Genomic DNA, 22,680 nt, shown 5'->3' with positions numbered 1-22,680 from the left:
TAATATCACCATGATGCCAAGCTGGAAAATTAAATATAAATCACAATTGTTAACATAGCTGCTGACTGACACGTGAAGAAGGAGGAAGATGGAAGAAAAAGAAGGAAAAAGATGCCCCTCGTTCAGTTCATTTGTGGAGATGCTGCTTATTGAGATTGTTAAGATGAATCCAAGAATAAATCTTATATTCCAACAAACATCACAATAAAGATTAAATTGTGTAAAGCAAATGAGTTTGTTTAAATCTGCAAATAAAATTGTGATATTTAAAACATATTTTGGTGCATTTCAGAGACATTTACTACTACTGTGCATGCCTGGCACCTGCAGCTGAGTGTGATGTATGCGCCTTTGTGCTGGTACATAGTAATTGATTGGAGCCTTAGCCTATGCGATCCAGCTGGAGCACGGTTATGTAACCCTCCCCAAAGCCAAACAGAGCCAACACGATTCAAAACGCACCACACACAGAGGGTTGCATTAATGAGTCACCACATTGTCTTAAAATTAAGTAAATTTCCAGAAAACACAAAACAGAAGCCCCATAGGCAAAGCATGCCATATAGTCACTATGTGCATATTGGCCTAAGTTATTATCTTTGTTATGAACAGATGTGTGACTAACATGTCTCTTCCTTGCTAAAGCATAAAGCACTTGAGTTGACAGGATACATTTTGCACTGCAGAGACATTTTTTTAAGGAGAAAGACACAAAGAAGGAAATCATTTGACACGAAGCGTGATCTGCCATCGCTAAAGGACAATGTGGCACAATGATCAACACTTATTGACCATTGCTTGACTGAGAGTGAGTGACAATAACAAGGGGAAGGTAGGTAGTAAACAGCCAGACAGAGAGAAGAATGGACTCAGCCGGCGGAGAGATGTAACATGAGGAAAACAGCAGCAATCAGTGAAGCGTGTAGGATGTTTGGTATCTAGGCAAGCTGGGTTGCGGCTCCTGCTCCTGCTGTTGCTGCTTTAAAAGAAAAACCCAGCACTGAATTGATATGCTAATTTGATTGAGAAGGTGTGGGTGGATATGGAGAAGGTTTTAAGCTGCGAGGGGGACAGAAAGCAAGAATGACACTGAAAAGAGAGGCAAAGAAAAGGAGAGTGGGTGTAGGAGATGTGATGGGGAGGGTGAGAAGACTGAATTGAAAAAAATGGGAAGGAGTGGGATGAGAGGCAAGTTTAGTGTGGCTTTGCACCTTGAGGTTAGAGAGTAAACAGGCAGTCGAGCAGCTGTCAGTCGGCTGTGCAGCAACATTAGCAGATACAGGGTAACAGTCGGGCTCCATCAGCATCTGTTCGCACTGCAGCTTCCTTTTTAGATATTTGCTGATTAACGTGTGCTGTATCCGTACCTGTATTTGTTATATAATGATAAAAATAAAAAGAGAATGCATGTACATTTTAAGTTAATTCAACTTGCATCATATTGCCAGTTTTCTTTCAGTTTTTCCATTCATTTTGGATTAATAAAAAAAAATTGCACTAAGCGTGTATTTAAATCCTAAAAAGAAATGAAAACACCCCCTAATAAATACTATTTCACCATCTGTTTTGCATCTTGTCTCTTCTGTGTGTTTCTGCAGAGAAGAGACTTGTGTTTACCGTGATAAAAATACAGCTGTCATGTGAAGCTCTGAGCAGGAACACAAAGTTGCAAAACAAGTTAAAAGCACCGTTTTAAGGTGGGAAACTTGTGGGCTAGTGCTTAATTATTCTGAATGATATATAATGCTCAACCAAGGAACAAAACACACACAACAAAATCTTTTAAAAAAAATGGTTTTGGATCCTTTTATTAGAAGACCTCTGAAGTGATGGGAAAAACACCATTACATTAGATTTGTATTCGCTGGGCAACTGATTGGTAATTCACTCAATTTTTTACTTGGGTATGCCTTGTCAATATGCAATGTGTTCCATAAAACAGTTATCAATATTTATTTACTTTTTCAACAATTATTTTCTGGTAATATTCTTCTGATGTTCCAGATAATTTCATACAAACAGGGAAAAACCAGTAACGCACACTCGCTGGCACCCATGTTTTCTCCACACAGCAACTGTTGCAGCCATATCAATCATAAAATGGTTTCAATGCTGCGATGAATAATGCCAGTGGCAGTCAGTTTAGTTGCGTAATGCAAACCACTGCAAACCAACATTACCTTCAAAATGGATTTTAACAGCTGCTGTTGTCAGACACAAGAAACATGACATATAGAGATCTGTCAGGGAGTATTTGCATGTATATGTTTTTCCTGTGTATTGTATATACACACTGCCCGCGCTGATCGTCACAATCAAGAGAATTCATTTAATGTTTCTTTAATGTTCACACTAACAAAAAGGCCAGATACAAATGTTTCTGTGTTTTTCCGTTTGTTTTGGACAAGAATAAACAAAATAAATGCTTTTTATTAAAGTTTTTAGATGTTAAAAAGAAGTTAATAATAATGTAACAACAGTGAAATGGTTGAAATTTGAAACAGTACTGTCATAACAAACACTTGGTTTAGGTTTTACATATCAATAGCCGGAATAGGGTGGATTGCCCTCTCCGGGTCGGGAGTCAGGTCCTGCCTCAAGTGGAGGAGTTTAAATATCTCGGGGTCTTGTTCACGAGTGAGGGAAGGATGGAGCGTGAGATCGACAGACGGATCGGTGCGGCGTCTGCAGTAATGCGGGCTCTGCGCCGGTCTGTCGTGGTGAAGAAGGAGCTGAGCCAGAAGGCGAAGCTCTCGATTTACCAGTCGATCTACGTTCCTACCCTCACCTATGGTCATGAGCTGTGGGTCGTGACCGAAAGAACGAGATCTCGTATACAGGCGGCTGAAATGAGTTTCCTCCGCAGGGTGGCCGGGCTCTCCCTTAGAGATAGGGTGAGGAGCTCGCTCATCCGGGAGGGGCTCAGAGTAGAGCCGCTGCTCCTTCGCATCGAGAGGAACCAGTTGAGGTGGCTCGGGCATCTGGTCAGGATGCCTCCTGGACGCCTCCCTGGTGAGGTGTTCCAGGCACGTCCCTCGGGGAGGAGACCCCGGGGAAGACCCAGGACACGCTGGAGGGATTACATCTCTCGGCTGGCCTGGGAACGCCTCGGGATCCCCCCCGCAGAGTTGGCAAATGTGGCTGGGGAGAGGGAAGTCTGGGCTTCCCTGCTTAGGCTGCTGCCCCCGCGACCCGACCCCGGATAAGCGGCAGAAGATGGATGGATGGATGGATATCCAAACCAACTGGTAGAGATGATTTAGGCAAGTTTATTTCCTCAATTTTTTAAAGAAATTGATCAAAGTCAGTGCAAATTTACCTCTACCAAGGGGTAGACCTGGACCTTAATGGGTTAATTTAGCTTTATGCAACTCTCACCGATGTCTGACACTTCAGTGGTGATCTACTACGTTTTCCCACTTGAGAATAAAAATTACTGTTTTAAGGCAGATGTGTGTGAACTGAAAAAAAGGAAGAAATGTGTGTACCTGTGTATAGCAATAGCTCTGTTACTAAGAAAAGAGCTTTTATTTGTGCTCATTAGAGCTCAAAACTATATTGTATTGAAGGGAAATTTGGTTTTCTCTTCATCTAGTGAGGTCTTTACAGTGTTATCTGTGGATTTTGGTTGCAAAGAAAAATTAAAACCGAGAAGTGAATTGAACAAACACAGAAGACTTTTTTGACCTTCATCCACTGAATTTTTGGGATATTGCACTCCAACAGGACAACCACTCAAACTTGAGAGATGTCTTAACAGTTGCCACTTGGCAATTTGTTGCAACAAATAATCTGGAGTTTCTTTCTTGGTCTTCTTGAAGTCCACCCTGAAAACTAATGAGATATCTTTGGACAATACATTAGCCCACATCTAAAACAACACTCAAATCTAAAAAATGCAACTTCACTTTGGACCAGGAAGTGGGGCAGCCATCCTTCAGAACTGTAACAGGAAGTGTTTTACAGCCCCCATTGTGCCAACAGAGAACACAGTTGCTATTAATCATTGTATTATTATCTTTACTCTTGACTTCCAGTTTGGTCTAAATATGAAATAGGAATTTTGACAGCGATGGCATTGTGTTGTTCTTTTCAGAAATGACTTCAATAGAATAATTATATCGCAAATGTTGCAGTTCAGATATGATGCAATTCAGGTGTGGCCTAAATTTGATTTCTATCTGTCAGTATGCTTTTTAAACTTTTACATAGAGGTTTGTGGTCTGGCTGAAACTTGCAGGCGACTTCTGTAACTTGTTGAGTCACAATATTTCTGTTGTTCAGACAGAGAAGTGCCTTAGAGTAGAGTAAAGTAGTTAATTAAAAGGTTGTGACATATTTCTCTAGTTTGGGCAGAGGTGCAATATTGGTGCAAGACAGGAGTTTGACCACTGACAGTCGGTCTAGAAGGGTGCAGAATGACCTGAGGGTAGCATGAAGAAATAATTGGGACAAGCTATATCACATTTCATGGTATAACTCTGGTAAAGATTGAGAGATGCCAGCATTGCTTTACTGTTTGTGAAACCTGGTGTATTTTGAGATTTCTGTCACATAAACTAGAATTTTACTCAACTAAAAGAGGGAAAACTCTGTGTATGTAATTGTTCAATTCATCATGCCAAAACCATGGGCATAGTTATGCTGCCATGGCAGCCTTTGCTCCTCTGAGAGCACTTGACATCATATTTTGGAGGAAGGCTGCGAGTATTTGTCCCCTTTTAGTTACAGGGGCATCAGTGAAGTTGGCCACACTGCATAGGTAGTGTTCCAGTTCATCCTTGATGTAGCTGCCAGCGTTCCACACAGACCAGTAAAGTACTTTTACCAATCACGACAGAGGTCACATATGAGGCCAACATTAAAGGTAGAGTATGTAAGATTTTCAATATTTTCAAAATAAGTTAACTAAAAAAAATAACTACAATCATAATTAGATAGTTTTTTTTTTTTTTAAACGTGTAGGTTCCAGTCTGTCCATATTTGATGCGTTATTAAATTACAAGTTTAATTAATGACAAAGACCCTTCTTGAATGTTTTCTAACCAGTAAAAAAAAAAGTACTTTTTTTCCACCAGTAGGGTGAGTATAAGCCCATTTATTGCAGAGCGGTTCTGAGCTACAGCTCACAAGCGATTCCTGCCCTCATTGGAGCTGGCAAGGAGGAGGGGTGAGGGGTGAGTTTTGCTCATTACTGCCAACCTGTGGTCGTTTGTGGAGGTAGCAGTTTTGTGGTTTTGCTCACGACCTGGTGTTTGCCACCTGGTGGTGGAAAGAATCGCCTTGAAATCTTACATACTCTGCCTTTAAGGACAGACGAATTACCAAGTCAAACCAGGTGAGAGGTTTTACTAAACTGCATTTTATTATTATGTGGTAACTCCATTTCTCACTCTCTCTCAGAAACAGCCTGGATCAGAGGATACACAAAGAACTGTTGTCATCCAGGAACGGAGGCTCCACGTCGGCGTTCATAATGGCTGGTGTTTCCTTGACAAGCCCCAGGTGGTAGTTCTGGAGCCCCTTGCTTCAGGGGTTAGAGGACGAGTCAGCAGTGTCTCCAAAAAAAGCACGCTGGACAGGTGAGCGTCGGGGGTGCATGTATGTCTGCGGTGGAGCTGTAATGGTTAGGCTGCAGAGGGAAGCGAAACATGATTCTTTTGTGAGACAAAATCCCTGACATGCCAAAATCTGATATGTTTTTCTTTTTTCGCATTTCATCAGTCTAATCAGGTGGAAAGGCAAGGGATGAAAGTTTATTCAGTGAAGTCAGCAAAAATATTTTTGGAAACTCTTGTTTGGCTTAAGTTGTCTTATTACAGGCGGTCCTCGTTTTATGAAGGAGTTCCGTTCCTACTCCCGTAACCCGAAATTCCGCGTAAGTCAGATTTTTTCCCTTAAATACCTCCTAAATACACCCTTAATCAGTAAAGAATTGTCTAAACACACGTATTATACATTATTATTATTATTGGACAACAGTACAGGCAAATAAAATAGAAATTTTAATTAAAATAAAATACATATACAGACACTGAGGTATCGTCTCAACCTCTGCATTACGTGTCGTAAGAGCTTATACAGAACCACAAAATTTCAAAACTTGCTCTATTTTTCTTTTTTTTCCCTTTTTTTAATGAGCGCCGTAAAGTCGAAATGACGTAAGCCGAGAACCGCGCAACTCGAGGACCGCCTGTTTACACTATTTTATAAAAATGAATTATTTTCAATGGTCATATCTGCAGCATATGATATAATGAATGCATTATGTGGGTTAATATTTCATATCTTTTATTGTTTCTTTTTATTTAATTGCTTTTTTACTTTTTTTTTTTTTTTTTTAAACTTTTTTGGTCATATGTAATGACAACTAATGGCACAGTTAAACAAAATATGACATTAATCCATTAATACTGACACTTACCTGTTCTTGTGTAACTTGAAATTCAGTATTAAGAAACTATACAAACATAACACAAGAACAAAACTGTAGAATCTAGACAACATCAGAATTTATTGAGAAGCTCTGACAGTACACACAGTCTGCCTAGAAAACAACAAAACATTTATAATTTGTGTACCGACCTTGTTCAAAAACTAATTAGATTTTCCGATAAAGGCTTCCACTTTCGAACCCAACTCCAGCCTCATGTTTTACACAGTGTGGTGTACGGAACAGGCTTTCGCACCCCCATAAAACAGCCTTGTAGCACATTTCAATGTTTGCTGATACACTATATGAGTCAAGGAGATATGAATGCCTCTCCTGTTGCCCCTGAGTTTTATTGAGACACGAAAAGACTTAGTGCTAACCTTGTCAGAGTGGATATGCTCATGTCAGGTCATCAGCATCTGCCTCAGATCATGAAGCAGGAATGAAAATCTCGCCCTTAGACCATTCGTCACAGTGAAATCCTAAATAAAAAAAAAAGAAAAGAAAAAAAAAAAAAGAAATTAAAAATTTTTTTTTTTTAAATTTAAAAAATTTAAAAATTAAAAAAAAAAAGAGAATGAGGAACTGCTCCTTTTTATCTTGTTTCATGTAGTTTTGTTTTCAGGTCCTCAGATCTTTGTGATTGATCTGTACAAGCTGTAAAAAAAACTAACAAAAAAAAACCCCAAAGAACCCCTTCAGATACTTTATGCATTACAGCTCAGTTTGTTCAAGGTACACCAGCTGTCACCAACACTCCGCTGCAACCACTGCTGTGACTGTGCAAACCTCTGACCAGCTCGAGTAAACAACAACCAGCAGTTCCACTTAATGAGTTGTGTGGGTGTATCAGTGAACCATTAAGCAGAATTGCTTTTGGTGGGAAAAATGCTTTTTGTCAGTTTTGTTGACATAGTGCAGGTGTGCCATGCCTGACACCTTGTTCCTTTGACATTTTGTTTCTTAGAGTTATGTTAGCACATTTGTCCCCACAGGTAGTTGCCTGCAGAGCCACCATACAAACTATCCCAACGCCCATATGAGCTGAGCCTTGATGCAACAAAAAGCTTGATAATTAGAGTCACACTGATTGTTTGAACTAATATAGTAATAAGAGGCTGAAATTTAGACAGATAGATGTTAAATATTTTTATTTTTAAAGTCCTAATTTTGGTACCTTTCTTTGGTCCATCTTTATTATACTTTAATAATATCTACCATCAGGGGTGTTAAGAGATAGGCTTTTGCTGACAGTACTGTCTGCAAAATACCTAATTAGTAAAAAGTAGTGTTCACCCACATGTTCTCTCTGGACAATGAGAGCAGAAAAGTGTGAAAGTGTTTTCCGACATTCCTCCACATCTTCCTGCCAGTGTGAGCACTACACTGTTCCTGGTTGAGTGATTGGCTGGGATGTTTAGTGCAGCTTGTTAAAATAATAAAGCACAGAAAATTTGAAAGAAGGACTGAGCGAAAGTAGAAATGCTGAGATGAGTGCCCAAATCAGAATGTATTGTTTACTACTTCAAATCAGACCTGAGGGAAGTAATGATTATGTAGATTATATGAGTCTCTTCCGAGCACATGAAGGTGTGCACAAACGCACAACAAGCACATGAACCAACAATCTGGGTCTGATTACTGTGTATGAATAACAATAATTATCATCATAACAAATGTTTAGCACTTTTCTGTTTCATTGAAGAGGAATTTTGTTGTTAGGAATGCAGTTTGATGCGATAAACACCGGCGAAGGCAGTAATTATAATGTTTGACTTTCACCGTGCCGCCACTGAAAGCTGACAAACTGTCTTGCATGTGTCATGCTGGATGGTTTCAGTTATTAGAGGAAGACAGAAACATGTCCTAAGAGTCGATGAGGCGAAAGAGATGAAAAGGCAGTCGACCCCACCTCGTGACATGCTAGCGCTCCACAGTATGCTCCCACCTATGGTGTATGCAAACTGTGAATGACGAATACCAAGGGTGCTGTTCCGTTCCCCACACAGGAGGCCAGCACTTGCCAGGGAACATTTAGCAAGCGAGTGTAAATCTTCCAACTCATTGATTTTGTTTCCTTCTTATAAAATATAATGCTTGATGAGAAGAAATAGATGGGCCTTTTTGTATTTTGGAGAAACATTGTCATTTCTTTCAGTAATAGCTTTGCATCTCTCACCCTTCATCACACAGGCATATCTCTCTTTTTTTTTTCTCTCCAGCTCCGTAACATCATCCCTCCCTCAGATGCTGGGCCTTCGAAGCAGCCTGGAGCTCAAGCTGGCTAATCATCAAGCTTTGGCAATCGTCTTTCAGCTAGAGTATGTCTTCTCAGCTCCCATAGGCCGCGAGACCATGGTAAGAGGAGCGCACAAGAACACACATACACCAAGTTAATCCTAAGCCCACATCCTGGCTCAAAATCAACCTCTTCCTGCCATGAGGACCAGCCTGAAAGTCCTCTGTAAAAAAAAAAAAAACTTACTCGCCTTACTATGAGGCTTAAACACTCAAAGAAAACTTCACAATATTGCTGATGCTAAGACACCTGTCTGCAGCTCTGTTTACCTTTGTTCTTCCTCCTCATCTTACTTCTTCTGTAAGTATCACATTTCAAAGAAGAATTTGAAACAAGTGGAATTGTCTTGTGTGTCCTCATTCCTGGATTTGCTTGTACTTTCCTGTTAACAAGGTGTTTTATTGTTGCACGTTCATTTTCATGCAGTGTTATTTTTTTAAACTGTTGCCAGGACTAAGAAAAGCATATTCTTAGTAATTCTGCATGTAAGCACAGAATAACTTTACCCCAGAAGAATAACAACAAACCACAAACTTTATAATCTCACCACATCATTCTTTACTTTCCAACCACTTTGCAAAGAAATTTTTGGCTCCGGTTAAATGAACACTCCTTTCTTTAAAACTTTGCTTTTGTGATGTGGGACTTTACTGACTGCACAGGCACTTTTCAAAATCATTTTTTGGAAGAAAAGAATGGACATCTTACTTTAAAACAATTTCAAAAAGGTTTGTATATGTCTTTTTGAAAGTGTTAAAGCAAAATTTCTATCAGTTGTGCAATCATGAGGTTGTTAAATTTCTAATTACTCTGCTATCATTAAAGTCCGGCAGCATAGGGAGGTATCCTGTCTGATGATGATTTTCTGCTTTTTAAAAATTTTTTTATTTACTACTTTTATCTCACATGGAATCTTATTTTACACTGAGAGATGTCAACATGCTGTTCTGTGCTATGCACGATGCAAAACGTCTCAGACACGTTTAGATGAGATGTCAAAACAAGAACACGTGTCCAGACATGCCAATAAAAGTTCAAAGAAAAGTCCAACCAAACAGGAACAGGAGCCAAAGGTAGACTTTTCCGGAAACCCCTCAGGAACACTTGAGAAGGCAGAAGAGAGTCCCTTTCTGGGACTCCCTCAGAAAATAGGAACCAAAGGAAGAGGAATGTCTCTTTCTGGGACTTCTGGGGAACAGGAACCAATGAAGGCGGAGAAGTGTCCTTTCTGGGACCCCCTCAGAAACAGGAATCGGCTGACGGATGTCCAGAGGTAAAGGAGGAGTATTGCTTTCTGGGAACCTCTCTGAGTCTAGGGCACTGGAGATGACACAGGCTGGGGTACTGGAGAGTAAGCTGTGAAGCCTGATTCTTTAGAGCTTTGCTCCTTTTGAACCACCCCAGCTGTCCATTTAGTATCAGGAAGGCTGGGCCTTTCAGATGAAGGTCTCTGAAAAGCAAATCAGGTTCCCCAGAATGATGACCTCTCCTACCATCAGGTCTGGCTCTGCATGGTTGAAGGCAGCAGAATGGTGTCTGTAGTTGCCATGTTCGCCTTCCTGGAGCATTTAGTGCCTGTTCTTGGTCAAGATCCATTTGGTTGAGGAAATTCTTGGCTGCCTGTCTTTGGAAGATCTCTCGCAGGGTAATTTGTTGCCCCGCTACGTCTCGTTTTGGCCTCTTCATTCTGTAAAGGAATGTGGAAACTGGAGATGAGGAAGTGGGAGCCAAATGCTGGACTGAAACACCGGAGGCAGATGAAGGTAAAAGAGAGATTTAATTAAACAAACAAACAAACAAAAAAAAACAACTGACACAAAAAATGAACTGGCAATGAATAAAGGAAACCTGGATGATATTTACAGAGGGACGGATTACAAAACAAGAAACAGGTGCTACAATTAATGATTATAAGCTGGAAACAGTAAGTAAAGCAAACTGAATAAACAAGAGGAGAAACCACAAAATAAAATGGGAAACAAGATAGGACTAAAAAGACAACTTAAAAAACTACAAACTAAGAGACTGCACTAGAACATAAACCTGCAGACCACATTTGATGGCTTATTACTGAAATAAGAACAGCATGTTTCTGCTTGATAGTCTGTCTCCATAGATAGTCTTTTAGATAGTCTGTCTATCATTCTATCTAACTGCATCATTTATTGAACTGACCTTAAGTCCTGTCATGTCTTACCTCTCTTCATGTGAACCATGTAGGAAAAAAGCATCCGTTACGGATCCACACAGGCAACATATCCCCAGGGTAGAAAATTCCACACCCAAAACATGTCACTTAACAAATGCTCATGGCATGAAGGAAAAAAACCCCCAGAAAGACTATGATAATTATCTGCGTGGGTGAGCCCTCAACACTATGCATGCCAAGGCTGGGCTTTTACTGTTTTCTGTCCTCTCAAACAAGCATGAGTCAACAGAATACCAATTAAAAGGAGCAGAAAAACAACCAGTAACAGTGTCACCAGTACATATGCATTAATGTACTGGTTCTGTTTCTTTTTTTCTTTTTTTTTTTCTTTTTGCAAACACTTGACAGTTATTTGTTAAATAGACTGTATCACTGTTTTTTTTTTTTGGTTTTTTTTTCATTTATTTATTCTTTGCCCATTTTAAGTGGATGAAGACCAGCTAGAACAGACTAATAACACAACTACTGTTACATAAGATTTGTAATGACAGCTAATTATACATACACAAGCTATATAAATGATTTTCTGTTATTTTCCAAAGCTCATAGACAATCTAAATATGTTTGCATGATGGAGGATCTGTTCTAAATCGCACATTGAGGAGTATTCTGACAGGACCAACAGATGATCTCATAACAGTTGTATTTCCCTTCAATATGCAGTCAGAGCAGTTTGCTCAGAGTTCAGTAACAGTGAAAATGTTTTTCTTGTCATGATTATGTTAGACAATAAGGTAAATAAGGTTAGACTCTGACCTACTAGGGTCTTGTGTAACCAATTTGCAAAAAAGAGCACGGCCACAGAGATATAGTGGTGCACAATTTGCCAAAACCTGGTAAAACTTGTCCATAGTTTTTAAAAGTATTAAGTAATCTAGACAAAAACTGTATGAATGATAGCCTCGAACACAGAAAAAAATCTGCAGTTGTAAGAACATCTATGTCCATACCCACAAAGCCTGCATTTTACATCTACCAAATCTCAAACGTCAAACAGGAATGCAGTTGTTAAAGTGACTTTGTATAATAGAAATTAGGAGCTGGCATTTATAGACAGAAAGGAGAACAGGTTCAATAAATAATGCATTTCTTAGGAATGTCATGTAGTTGGGTAGAACTTTTCCCTCTGCCCTCTCCATTGTCATATCTTTGTATATTAAGAAGGAATCTTAAACATGCATGACTTGAAGTTTGACAGGTTTGGACAGCAAGCCCTTGGTACTCATTGGCAGCAGTGTAATGGACAGAGGTGTATAATCCAGGTGCCATAAAGTAAAAGTCCTGCCATGTTTTGGATCTACCTGTGCATTTAGAACAGGTGTTTTCACTAACAGGCTAATCTAACGTGCAGTAGAGCTGAGCTCATTAAATTCAGCTGGTTTAGTGACTGGTCAGAACAGCTGCTGGACAGGACTTTTACTTTGCAGCACCTGGATTATACACGTCTAGTAATGGATCAGTTCAGTTGCCGTAGATTACCCATAAGATGAAAAGTAATGTTTCTAATTGATTAATGCTCAAAGAATCTGAAACAGAATATTTTTGGCATGTCTGGAGGGCTTTTACGTTGCACCTGCCTACAGTCAGGGTCGGATCAAAAGTGCACAGGCCTCTGTGCCAAGAGTGTTCCCTTCCCAACTGCAACATTGTGAAAATTGTGAATGATACACTGTTAAATGACATTTCTAACATCTATTCGCCAGTGGTACCAGTAGCAAAGCACTACACACTGTGGTGTATCTGACTTTTATGTACATTTTGTGTCATGTTCAAACTGCTGGTGTTTGCTCTAGGTGTGCCCCACATGGGCCTCAAGTGGGTGTGGGCCCCTGGGCCTGTTCCCATAATGCCCATTGGATAATCCAGCCTTGCCTACAGTTGTGCAAAATATGAGCTTTACTCACAAGATATCACATGTGTTTAAAAAGTTCAACCAAGTTGAGAAATGCTAATAAATCTGATAGAACCGTCTACATTATCCCAGAATAACAACAAAGGGTGACAAAAAAAAAAGATCTACACCCACTCTCTACTCCACCGATTCCCCTTCTCTGCCATGAATGTTTGAATGTTTGATGAGGTGGGAGATATTTAGCCAGAAGAGCATCATTTTTGTCACTATGTGGGAGTGCAGTGTGGGTGTTTTTTTGTGTGTGTTTTGTGTGCCAACATGCACATATAAGTGCTAATCTAGATGTTGTTGCGTCCTGGATGTTTTCTGATTAACATTTGATGTGAGCTGCCTTCCTGAAAGGAAGAAATTCAGCTTCTAACATTACCGAAAAGGCTCTCATACAATCTGCTGATGGATATGACTTCATGCTCTGTGACTTTGGCAACCAAGAAGAGCGTGATGGGACAGAATAGCTGTCCATGCACTGTCTGAGCTGTCAGACATGTGAAGTTTTTGAGGTATTGAAGCACTTCTGAGTTAAGGTGTGCCTTCAGGGAAAGCAGCTGTACACTGTCAACAACACTTCACACCATCTGACACCACTTGAGAACAATAAATATGAATGTTCTTGTCGGATCGTTTTTGCAAAATTTTTGGAGACTTTTCGAGTCCTTTTAAAATTCTGTTGTTTCCTAAACCTGCAAAAAAAAAAATCAAAGCTGCTTTGAAGTATATATTTTTATATTTCTTCCTCTGTTTTTCTGTTTTAACTTCAACCCCTCCTGACCTAGGGACTGCTTTAGTGCAGGTGAAATGTAGTTAGATTACTGAAAAGCTTGATACTTTGATGTTTTAGAATGATATTCAGTAAAAACAAAATGAGTTAGCGCTTTTAAAAAAAGATTCAGATTTTTATGTCTTTATTAATGTACAAATTGAAATAAATCTTTTGCGCTGAAAGAAGAGTTCAAGCAATGAAAGGTGATATAATAAGTGTATGATGACATTTGTCATTCAGCAGGTTATTATGTGTCGCTTTAGCAAAAGATATCTGTATATTCCATACTTTACAGAAGACCCTGTTGTACTGTGGGTATGAATGCCAGAGGCTTTTTGTTTAATTGTGCTGTGAATTCATCCTAGAGTTACTGTTTGTATCAGTACACAGTGATGCCGTCCTTTAATCCTGTACATGGATTACTAAACCTGGTTTTCTGCCATTTCCCATGTTGCTGGCTCTCACTGTGAACATAGACACTAGATGGTGCTGTGTAATGCGTCTTGGTGTGGCATCCTCTGCTATAGGGCTGTGCTCGTATGGCAGCAACATGCAGTCTGTCTTGTTGTTCTTTCCTCTGATTAAATAGACTTATATCTTTTGATGTATTCTAAGGGGGCTCAGGTAGGTGAAAAAAAGAGTAAAACTAGTTTGTTGAAATCCCTTTTCTCTCTCAAAACATTACCAGTGCAATACAGAGGCAATCATCCGGTACTCTGAGACTGCTTGCATGCCTCGTCCTTGCCGTTTTGAAAGCCTGTCTGCCTCTCACTGCAAGGCAAAGAACAAGGACAGCCTCTATTTTTTTTTTTTTTTAAAATAAAATTGTATTGCCCTTGTTGCCGTTGGTTATATAGAAAGAAAATCAAGCAGTGTCGTCATCTGTCCTCTTCTGTATTTTTAAATTGAGTTAGTGATTAGGTTGCTCTTTCTGTCTTGTTTCTCTCTGAAAACCTCTGAGCAGACTTTTTCCATGCTCTTTCCAGCAATCAGAGGGATGAAGATAGCAGTTTAAATGAATGAGGCTGGGGAGAGGAGAGGAAGTGGGAGTTTGTCTGATAGGCTGCTCGCAGAGGGTGTCTGGGACTGATGAACTTCAAATAATCAACTTCTCTTGCAGTTAGATACGCCATCCCTACTTCCCCTTTACATTTCCTTCTTGCTTTCCCTTTACTGATTTGCTTTTTCCGTCTCTGTCTCCTATCCCTTTCTCATCACAGTCTCGTCTCTATTGTATAGCCCAGCGCACTCCTGAGGGCTTATGATTTGAAGGCGCCTCAGAGGGAAACTCAGTCCTTCTATGTCCACTACAGCACACATTTTTAGTTGAATCTGCTCCGTTCTGTAGAAGAAACCTGAAGAAGCTGGGGAAAAGGCAGAGCGAAAGTAGGTTTGAGAGTTCCAATTAGTTGCAGTGCTCAATACTGTAATTATGATGCACCAAAATGTTAAAATGATGGCTCTCTTCATTCCCTCTGTCTGTTACCGTGCTATTACTGCAATTGCTCATTTATTAATTTGTGGTTGGAAACATGGTAATGATTGAATATGATAATATCACAGTTTCACTGACAGTTATTCATATTTAGATGAACTGTCACCATGTGGAAGACTGTTGCAAGGTAAATGTGCAATTATTGGCACTACTAAGTGTTTTCTCTGTGCAGAAATAAACTCATAACCCAAGGGCTCGCCAATGTAACTTTTAAGTGCTCATTGATTTTGGTTTGCTCTGCCCAGATTTTAAGATTTAGGGAAGAGAAAAGAGATGCCATAGTGCCATATCTGAGGCTATTAAAGGGGGATATATGTTCTTTAGAAGCCACAGGGTGTCACATTTGAGCAGCAACAACTCAGGGCCAGAACTGTAAATTTAATTAAACAGTGAGACCTTGAATAAGCTCATGTATTTTGCATTCTCAGGAAAAAAAACCCCAAATTCATCTGGACTCTGATCTCATCCTTTTCTTTCTGGGATAATTTTTTTTTTTTTTTTTTTTTTTTTAATATCTGGAGAATGTGTTTTTATGTGGTGCAGTGAGAAAGTGAGAAGAAAAGCTGGATCTCTCTGACAGACTCGAGTGCATGAATTCCACATAACCTGAGGAGTAAATATGAAGCACATAGAGGAAGCAAAATTCCACAGTTAAAAGATCAACATTACGTCATTTAGTAGCTGTTTATTGCTCAGCTTCCACTACTACTGAGTCCTGCCAGCTCTCAAAATACTCATAGGATTCTGTTAGTATGAAAAAAAACAAAAAAAACCCCCCAAAAATAAAAAAATCTTTATTTATCCCAGAGGGAAATTTCAATAAAGGCTGAAAAGAAACTGGTTGAACACTTTATGGTTTGGTACATGAACAGTTCCTTGATCTTAAATGTAAAAAATACCAAGCAGATGATTATGGATTGTAGTAAATCTGAGTGTTCATCTAACGGACTAAAACTGAAATGCAACACTGAGGGTGTCTGCAAGTGGGGAAAGAGGACGCTTATGTCCTTTGGTGTTTACAGCAAGATGTTGGAAATCTTGTATGAGTCTGCGGTGGAGGATACAATCTGCTTTTCAACCATCTGTTGGTACTGCAGCATCAGAGCTAGTACCAAACTGATAAAGAAGCTGCCTATATTATGAAAACTTTCCTTGAGCCCCTGGAGCTGATTGTACAAAAAGAAGAAGAAGAAGAAAAGCAGTGTTCCACTGTAAAAACCCCTGCATGGGATGTACCTTTGACTGATAACCCAGGTGCCTGATATGAACAAGTCTTATCAATAGCCAAAGAGGGCTGGCCAAAGGACAGTACAGAAGTAATAATTATAGCAGCGCAGGAGCAATGCTTTAGCACCAGAGCAATAGAAGCCCAGTTCTACCATCAGGCAGGATCCCAGGTGCAGGTTGTATAAAGAAGCTCCTAAAACAATCCAACACCCAACAGCTGAGAGTAGGATTCTACCAGGAACATCCTAACCAAGTAGCCGGCATAGTTTACAGAAATATCTGTGCAGACTATGGACTGGAAGGAGACCCCTAGGTCACAATGGGCAACACACTCCAAGCTGGTGGAGAATAAAAGACCTAAGATCCTGTGGAACTCCTAGATACAGCCTGACAAAATGGTTGTGGCCAAACAACTGAACATTGTGATTATTGCCAGAATAAAGCGACACAAGAGACTGGGGAAATACTACGGGCTTAAGGGAGAGCTGGTGAAAGCCTGGAAGGTTGAGTGCAACTGTACGCCGCAGGGTTAGGGAGCACTGGGCCCCTCACACTGGACAAGTGGCTTTTTTTTTTCCAATGAACAAAAACAAAACATCCATTTTAGCACATGAAAGTGCAAGACGCCTTCTACAGGACAGGATTCACTGTGAGAACACTTGGGTCTCTGACAACTGACACAAGGGAACGACGGCTGTCCTAATTGTCTTCTGTCAGCACCAATTTGGCCCTGCTCTAAGTTCATCTGAGACGTCTCTTCTCCACTGCTGCCGGCTGAAGGCTGCCTCTCCTTTTCCAGCCACTGTGAGCTTGGCACTGCTCATCTTTTGAGCTATGTAATACAGTCACATTCTGTACGGCTTAATGGAGGACGATGGGGCTTATTGTTGCCTGCCTTCTGGAGCTGACAAGCACTAGTTCATTGCTAATGGGTGGGCTGGTCCGTGGGAAATCGGAGATGGAGGCGCTGCTGGCCTGCACAACTTTGTCCTTTTGCCAGGAAGCAATTTGTCGTGTAGGAGTGACAGCAGCAGCAATCCACAACACTGACACAGGGATGACTGACTGCTCGAAGGTCACAGCCTCAGAAAGATGGACGCAAAACAGATACATGGACAGACGGAGGAAAAGTAAGGGGCATATCAAGAAAAGATACTTGGTTTCATCCTCCCACTAACCGCTGTTCTTACCTCAGAGATGCTGTCAGATGTGAATCACCTCATTGGATCAGTAATTGGCAACTCTCCTGAGCTGTTACACGACAGCAAGCTTGTGTTGCTGAAAAAGGATGTTGACAGTTGTGAAATGCGTCATGCACTGAAATAGGTTTTCTGAGTAACTGAGCCAGCACACAACCAGTAATGAATGCGTTCCCTGCATTATTTTTTCACCTTTCCACCCTGACAGGGTTTGGTGAGGAGCTCAGTTGATTTCTGAGCATGTGAGGAAGTGTAACCATCAATGCTTGACCTTTAAACACACTCACTCTTTTGCACTTTGCTGAACTCTCGTCTGGATAAATGCAGATTCAGGACCGAAAACTGCAACAACCCCTTTTTTCACTTTCATAGAAAGCAGAATTGAATTTATTTATTTATTTTTATTGGAATTTGCTTTAAAGCTACAAACTACTTGCAATTTCCAAAATACAGCAATAAAAACCAGGCAAAAGCGCAGTCAGCATCATCTTTAGTTTAAAACTCGGCTGTATCACTTATAAGATAAACAACACTGTTGAATAAAGTTGTGTGGGGTAGTTGCTGTTGCTTCGATTGACCTCCTGCACTTTTCATTGTTCCAGCAGATCTGAAAGTCTCTCATTTAACACTCAGCTGTTTGATCACTGTGTTGTGCAGAGTGTAAAGAATTGTCCATTATGTTCAGCAGCTTGTGCAGCATTCCTCCCTGCACAATCAGCTCCAGGGGATCCCCAGTACAGAGCCAGCCTTCGCTTCATTTTGTTCAGTTTCCCTCAGTTGCTGGCTGTGATGCTGCTGTCCCAGCAGATGGTTGCAAAGCAGAAAGCTCTTAAAGCACTTAACACAACGGACTTTTAGAGATGTGCAACATCTTGATGCAACACTGAAGGATCTTAGCTTCCTCAGTAAGTAGTCTGCTACATCCATTCTTGCAGATGTTGTGTTGTTTTCCATTGATGCATTCATCATGTTGGGATAAAATCCAGCACCGTGACTGCATTGATTATGTCCCCGTGATAAATTGACATGTTTCAACTGTAGAGACTTTACATAATTTGTAAACATGCCAACACTAAATGTGGGAAAGGTTTTTTTTTTTCTCACTGAAGAGCCCATTGGTCGTCAAAAATGTGTCAAAATATTAAGGCTGCCAGGCTGGAATCTGAGTGAAGGCAATCCTTGGATTAGTTGAGTTGTAAAACAGATATTGTTTTAATCATCTTTTTAGTCCTCAAATTTCAGTGGTGGGGGACAGAGGATAATCATACTTGGAGCAGAAAGCAGGGACATGACTAGCAGCTGGGTTTATTAAAGGTGTTGGTGAACATCTCCTTTGTGCCACAGAGACTCTTGTTTGGGTTTTAATTGGCTTGCTGACAGATAGATGCTGTATAAATTGTCATGTGTTTACCTGTGACTTCCCTTAAGTACCTGTTTGTGTGTTGTTTCGTGCGGCTTATTGTGTGTTTGTTGCAGAGTTTTTGGGGGAGGCCCTGCTGACTTTAATGGTATTTGCTGAATGAAAAGCATCTACTGAAACTCTTCCCGACTGCATGCTCATTAAAATGCTGCTGTTACTATGACACTATCCTCAAAAGTTCTGAGCACCTCCCTTGGGCCTTTTATTCTTGATTACCTTCATCACATGACATATGAGCACTGTGTGGACCTTCCTCGCAAAGAAGCGAGTTAAATATTTGTTTAACTCTGATCTGAAATGTCAAACAAATGTTAATTAAATGTTAATAAAACATCTCAAGTAATGTCATCAGGATTTAGGAGCAATATATAGAGCTGATTTGTGGCCTATTCGAGAGGTCATTCCTCTCTCGAGGCTCCTTTTCTCTCAGTGAGAAGAGAAGTAGAAGATGAGGCACGGGAAACTTCGTGCCACAGAGACAGCATTTCCACCGCCTAATTAAAATGAATGTCAGCTCTCCCCCCACTGAGAAGTGCATCAATCTCCCCCTGCGAAAGGCCCAGAGTGAGTCTTACCCTGTCAGAGCCTGCCAGCAGTGCCATCCTTCTCCAGATGGATACTGCACCCTGGCAACCAGAGAGGCTTTGGTGATGATGTTTGAACATCTAATGGTTGTCTTGTGAATGGCCAAACCAGACTCAGGCCCTGTCTTTGCATAAAGAACAGCCCTAGCCCTGGCTTGGATGATTTTAATTTAAAAGATGGATGAAGTAGTCAGTAGCTGGAGTTACTTTAAAGCCTAGAAAAGTCTATTTTAGCTTTACGCTTCCATATAGCATCTTATAACTAGGACAGAATAGACAACTCTTTGATCTTTCTCTTAAAGAAGAAAAAAATAGACCAATGTGAAGATATCACTAAAGGATTAATTTGAGGAAGGATCTGTTTACAAGTCTGCATGGAAAGGGCATTTTTGCACTGCACAACTCACTTGTGTACCTAATGCAATTAACTTCCTTGCAAGTCATTTGGTAGTCAAAAGTTAAGTTAATATCATTACCTGGAGGTGATTTTTCATTTTAATCAGAGGAGGTATGTATCATCCACTGCTTTGATGAGGGATTAATAATCATCCGAGACACTTCATTTTAGTGCTCCCAGTTAAATGTGTCCATATTAGTTTAATTGAGGAAGCCACTAATTCACCGCACCAAACTTGATAAGGTGTACGTGTCTTTGCTTCCACAGTGGTTTGTCTTGCTCGTGCCTCTGAGGGAAGCACAAATAAAAATGGTTGATTTTGTTGTGATTTTTATGTTGAAAAGTTTATGGGGGAGGGGCAATGTTTTAATTTAGTGCACAGCTAAAAACAAAGGTGAAACTGGGAAATATTTCTGACATTTGTTCACATACACCAACAGTGGGCAAACACTGATGTAATACTTAAGCCAGTGAAGAAGTTGATGGATCCTGAAGACTTTACAGTTTTTCCCTTTTGGACAGATGGTTTTATTCGATTTCATGGCAAGTTTACGAGATACCAAAATATCAAACTGTTGGTGACAATATAAATAAAGCATCAGGAATATGAAACATTGTACTGAATTCTATATAAATCTATCCAATCCAATCAAATATGCAACACATGAACCGATCAGTCATTGTTAAAATATCTGACATGAGAGGCAAAATAACACAAGTAAAATGGCAGCTGATATTAGCCAGCATTCATAGTTTGACCTGGGAATCTTTACCTGGTCCTTTACCCAAACGTTTTTAAGCTATAGGTATATTGAATGCAGAGTCTCACCTTTAGTTGTGATCTGAGGTATTCAGATTTCATATGCAAGAGGTATTTAGAAATGAACTGTCTTTAATATTAGCATCCCTTCTTCAGGGGTTCATAAGTAATTGCATACATTAGCATAACCATTAATAAAACACTCATTTTCAACATTTTGTTTGAACTGTTTGTATATGGTGATAGCCTGAAGTCTGGAAGCTCCAGGGCATCGCCTAAGAATGGATTACCTCCTATGTGATGCTTTGCTATGCCTTTAATGACTGTGCTCATGTAGTTTAGTTTGTTTTGGATCTTTCTGCCTTTGGTCGTCTTTCAGCAAGCAAAATGCAGTTTAATTGAGTAGAAATAAGGTTAGTCTTCTTTGAAAATGTAAAATATTCCATTTGTTAACTTCAAATATTCCTAAATGGCTTTTGTAATGTAAGCTGAGTCTTTCTTAATCTGTTTTTCTAAGCAGTGTCTCCAAGTGTTTTCTGGAAGATAATGTATGTTTTGATCATAGACATGATCATTAAGGCAGTCAACATAAACTTCAAAGTCCTCTTCATATTCAGGTTTCTTTTTAGCTGCTCAGGTTCAGGTTCGGATTTCTAAGTAGGTTGTACTGGATCATCTGTATCACCCATTCATAAAGTCTTGTGGTCATGGTAGACCTGGATAATGAGGTACCGTCTTCCCTGATGTTTTAAAGGGGGTTGCTCATTAATGGTGATCCTGTTGTACAGTAGCTATAAAAAAAAAAAACCCCACAACAAATTACTTTTTGGTCATGTATATTTCATTTTTATGCTACATGTGGGAAGCAAATGCCAACCTGCTCCCATGGAAGAGTTCTTGATGGTCAAATTGCAGCCAACATTCACCCATGCAGACGCATTGGGGTGTCTTCGGGATCCGCACTCTGAGTGCATTTGTGTGCTCGGGGGTGTGCAATTTGGAGGTATTTTGATGCCAAATTAGCTTTTCACATACAGTAACCACAAAAGTGTAAAAAATGTCTTTGGCAGCCAGTGAGTTAATGATATGTGGAAAAAAGCGAAAACATATGAAGAAAAAACTTTTCATAAATTCATATTTCAACTTCTGTGACTTCATGGATCTCATGCTAATGTCCTGGTCCCGCAAACCACACCATGTGTTCCAGGGTCTGGTGGCAATATGGGGGACCTCAACAATACAATATAGGTGTTCTCAATGATGTGGTAATTTGGTCTTAAAGCTCTTCTGTTGTTTTAAGCAGTAAACTAGCCAAATAGTGTAAACATATGTAGAGCAACACATTTTAAAACTCTTTAGTTTAACTTAAACGTTTAACTCAAAATGTCTTTTTTTTTTTTTTTTTTATAGAAAGTAAAATATTCTTCAGTTGGTTTAATTTAATTAAATATAGCATATTTAGCACAATTCTTCTCAACAGTGTAATTAAATACCAACAAATGCACAATAGTTTGTTTAATCCTCCTTTAAAGGATTAATACTATTTGTAATAATTTGCTTTCTAAAAGATTAAATGTTTCAACAAGTTGCACAGCTTGAAGAAGAAAAAAAAAAAACTCCTTTAAAGCAGTAAAAATGGCCTGAAAAGTGAACATGACTTTGATTAATATCACTTTGAAGTTTTGCCGTCAACAGCTCCAAGAATTATCACAATTCTTCCCCGTCCTCATTTGGCTTCTGTGAGCTTAATAGAGCACTGGGTTCATTTGGAATACTTGCACAGATGGATGAAAATATGAGTGGTTTAGCGGCCTTAAGTTAATGATCTTGGTGCATGTTCTCTCACTTCCTTCAGGGCTTCTAATTGTGGAAAATAAGTCGTGGAAACTTTGGGCTGGTGCCTGTCACAGGGTCTTGGCTGAAATAATGACTGGAACAGCCCTACAGACTACAGTAATGGTAATAACTGTCAGGCCTCGTCTCCC

General features: G+C 39.9%; 1 protein-coding gene across 1 annotated transcript in view; it reads left to right on the top strand.

Moving 5' to 3' along the window:
* nphp4 (nephronophthisis 4) overlaps nucleotides 1–22,680 on the top strand; it is a gene marked incomplete at both ends in the record, with an annotated part of 186,617 nt that overhangs the window by 59,623 nt on the left and 104,314 nt on the right. The window contains 2 exons of the mRNA XM_079239613.1: nucleotides 5,404–5,582; nucleotides 8,656–8,791. Of these exons, the coding sequence (XP_079095739.1) occupies nucleotides 5,404–5,582; nucleotides 8,656–8,791 (315 nt within the window). The remainder of the gene's footprint in view (nucleotides 1–5,403; nucleotides 5,583–8,655; nucleotides 8,792–22,680) is intronic.

Source organism: Telmatherina bonti (assembly GCF_933228915.1).
Source record: "Telmatherina bonti genome assembly, chromosome: 4".
Classification (NCBI taxonomy): Eukaryota; Metazoa; Chordata; class Actinopteri; order Atheriniformes; family Telmatherinidae; genus Telmatherina; species Telmatherina bonti.
Note: the sequence above shows the minus strand (reverse complement) of the source record. Positions and strands in the feature narration are given on the sequence as shown.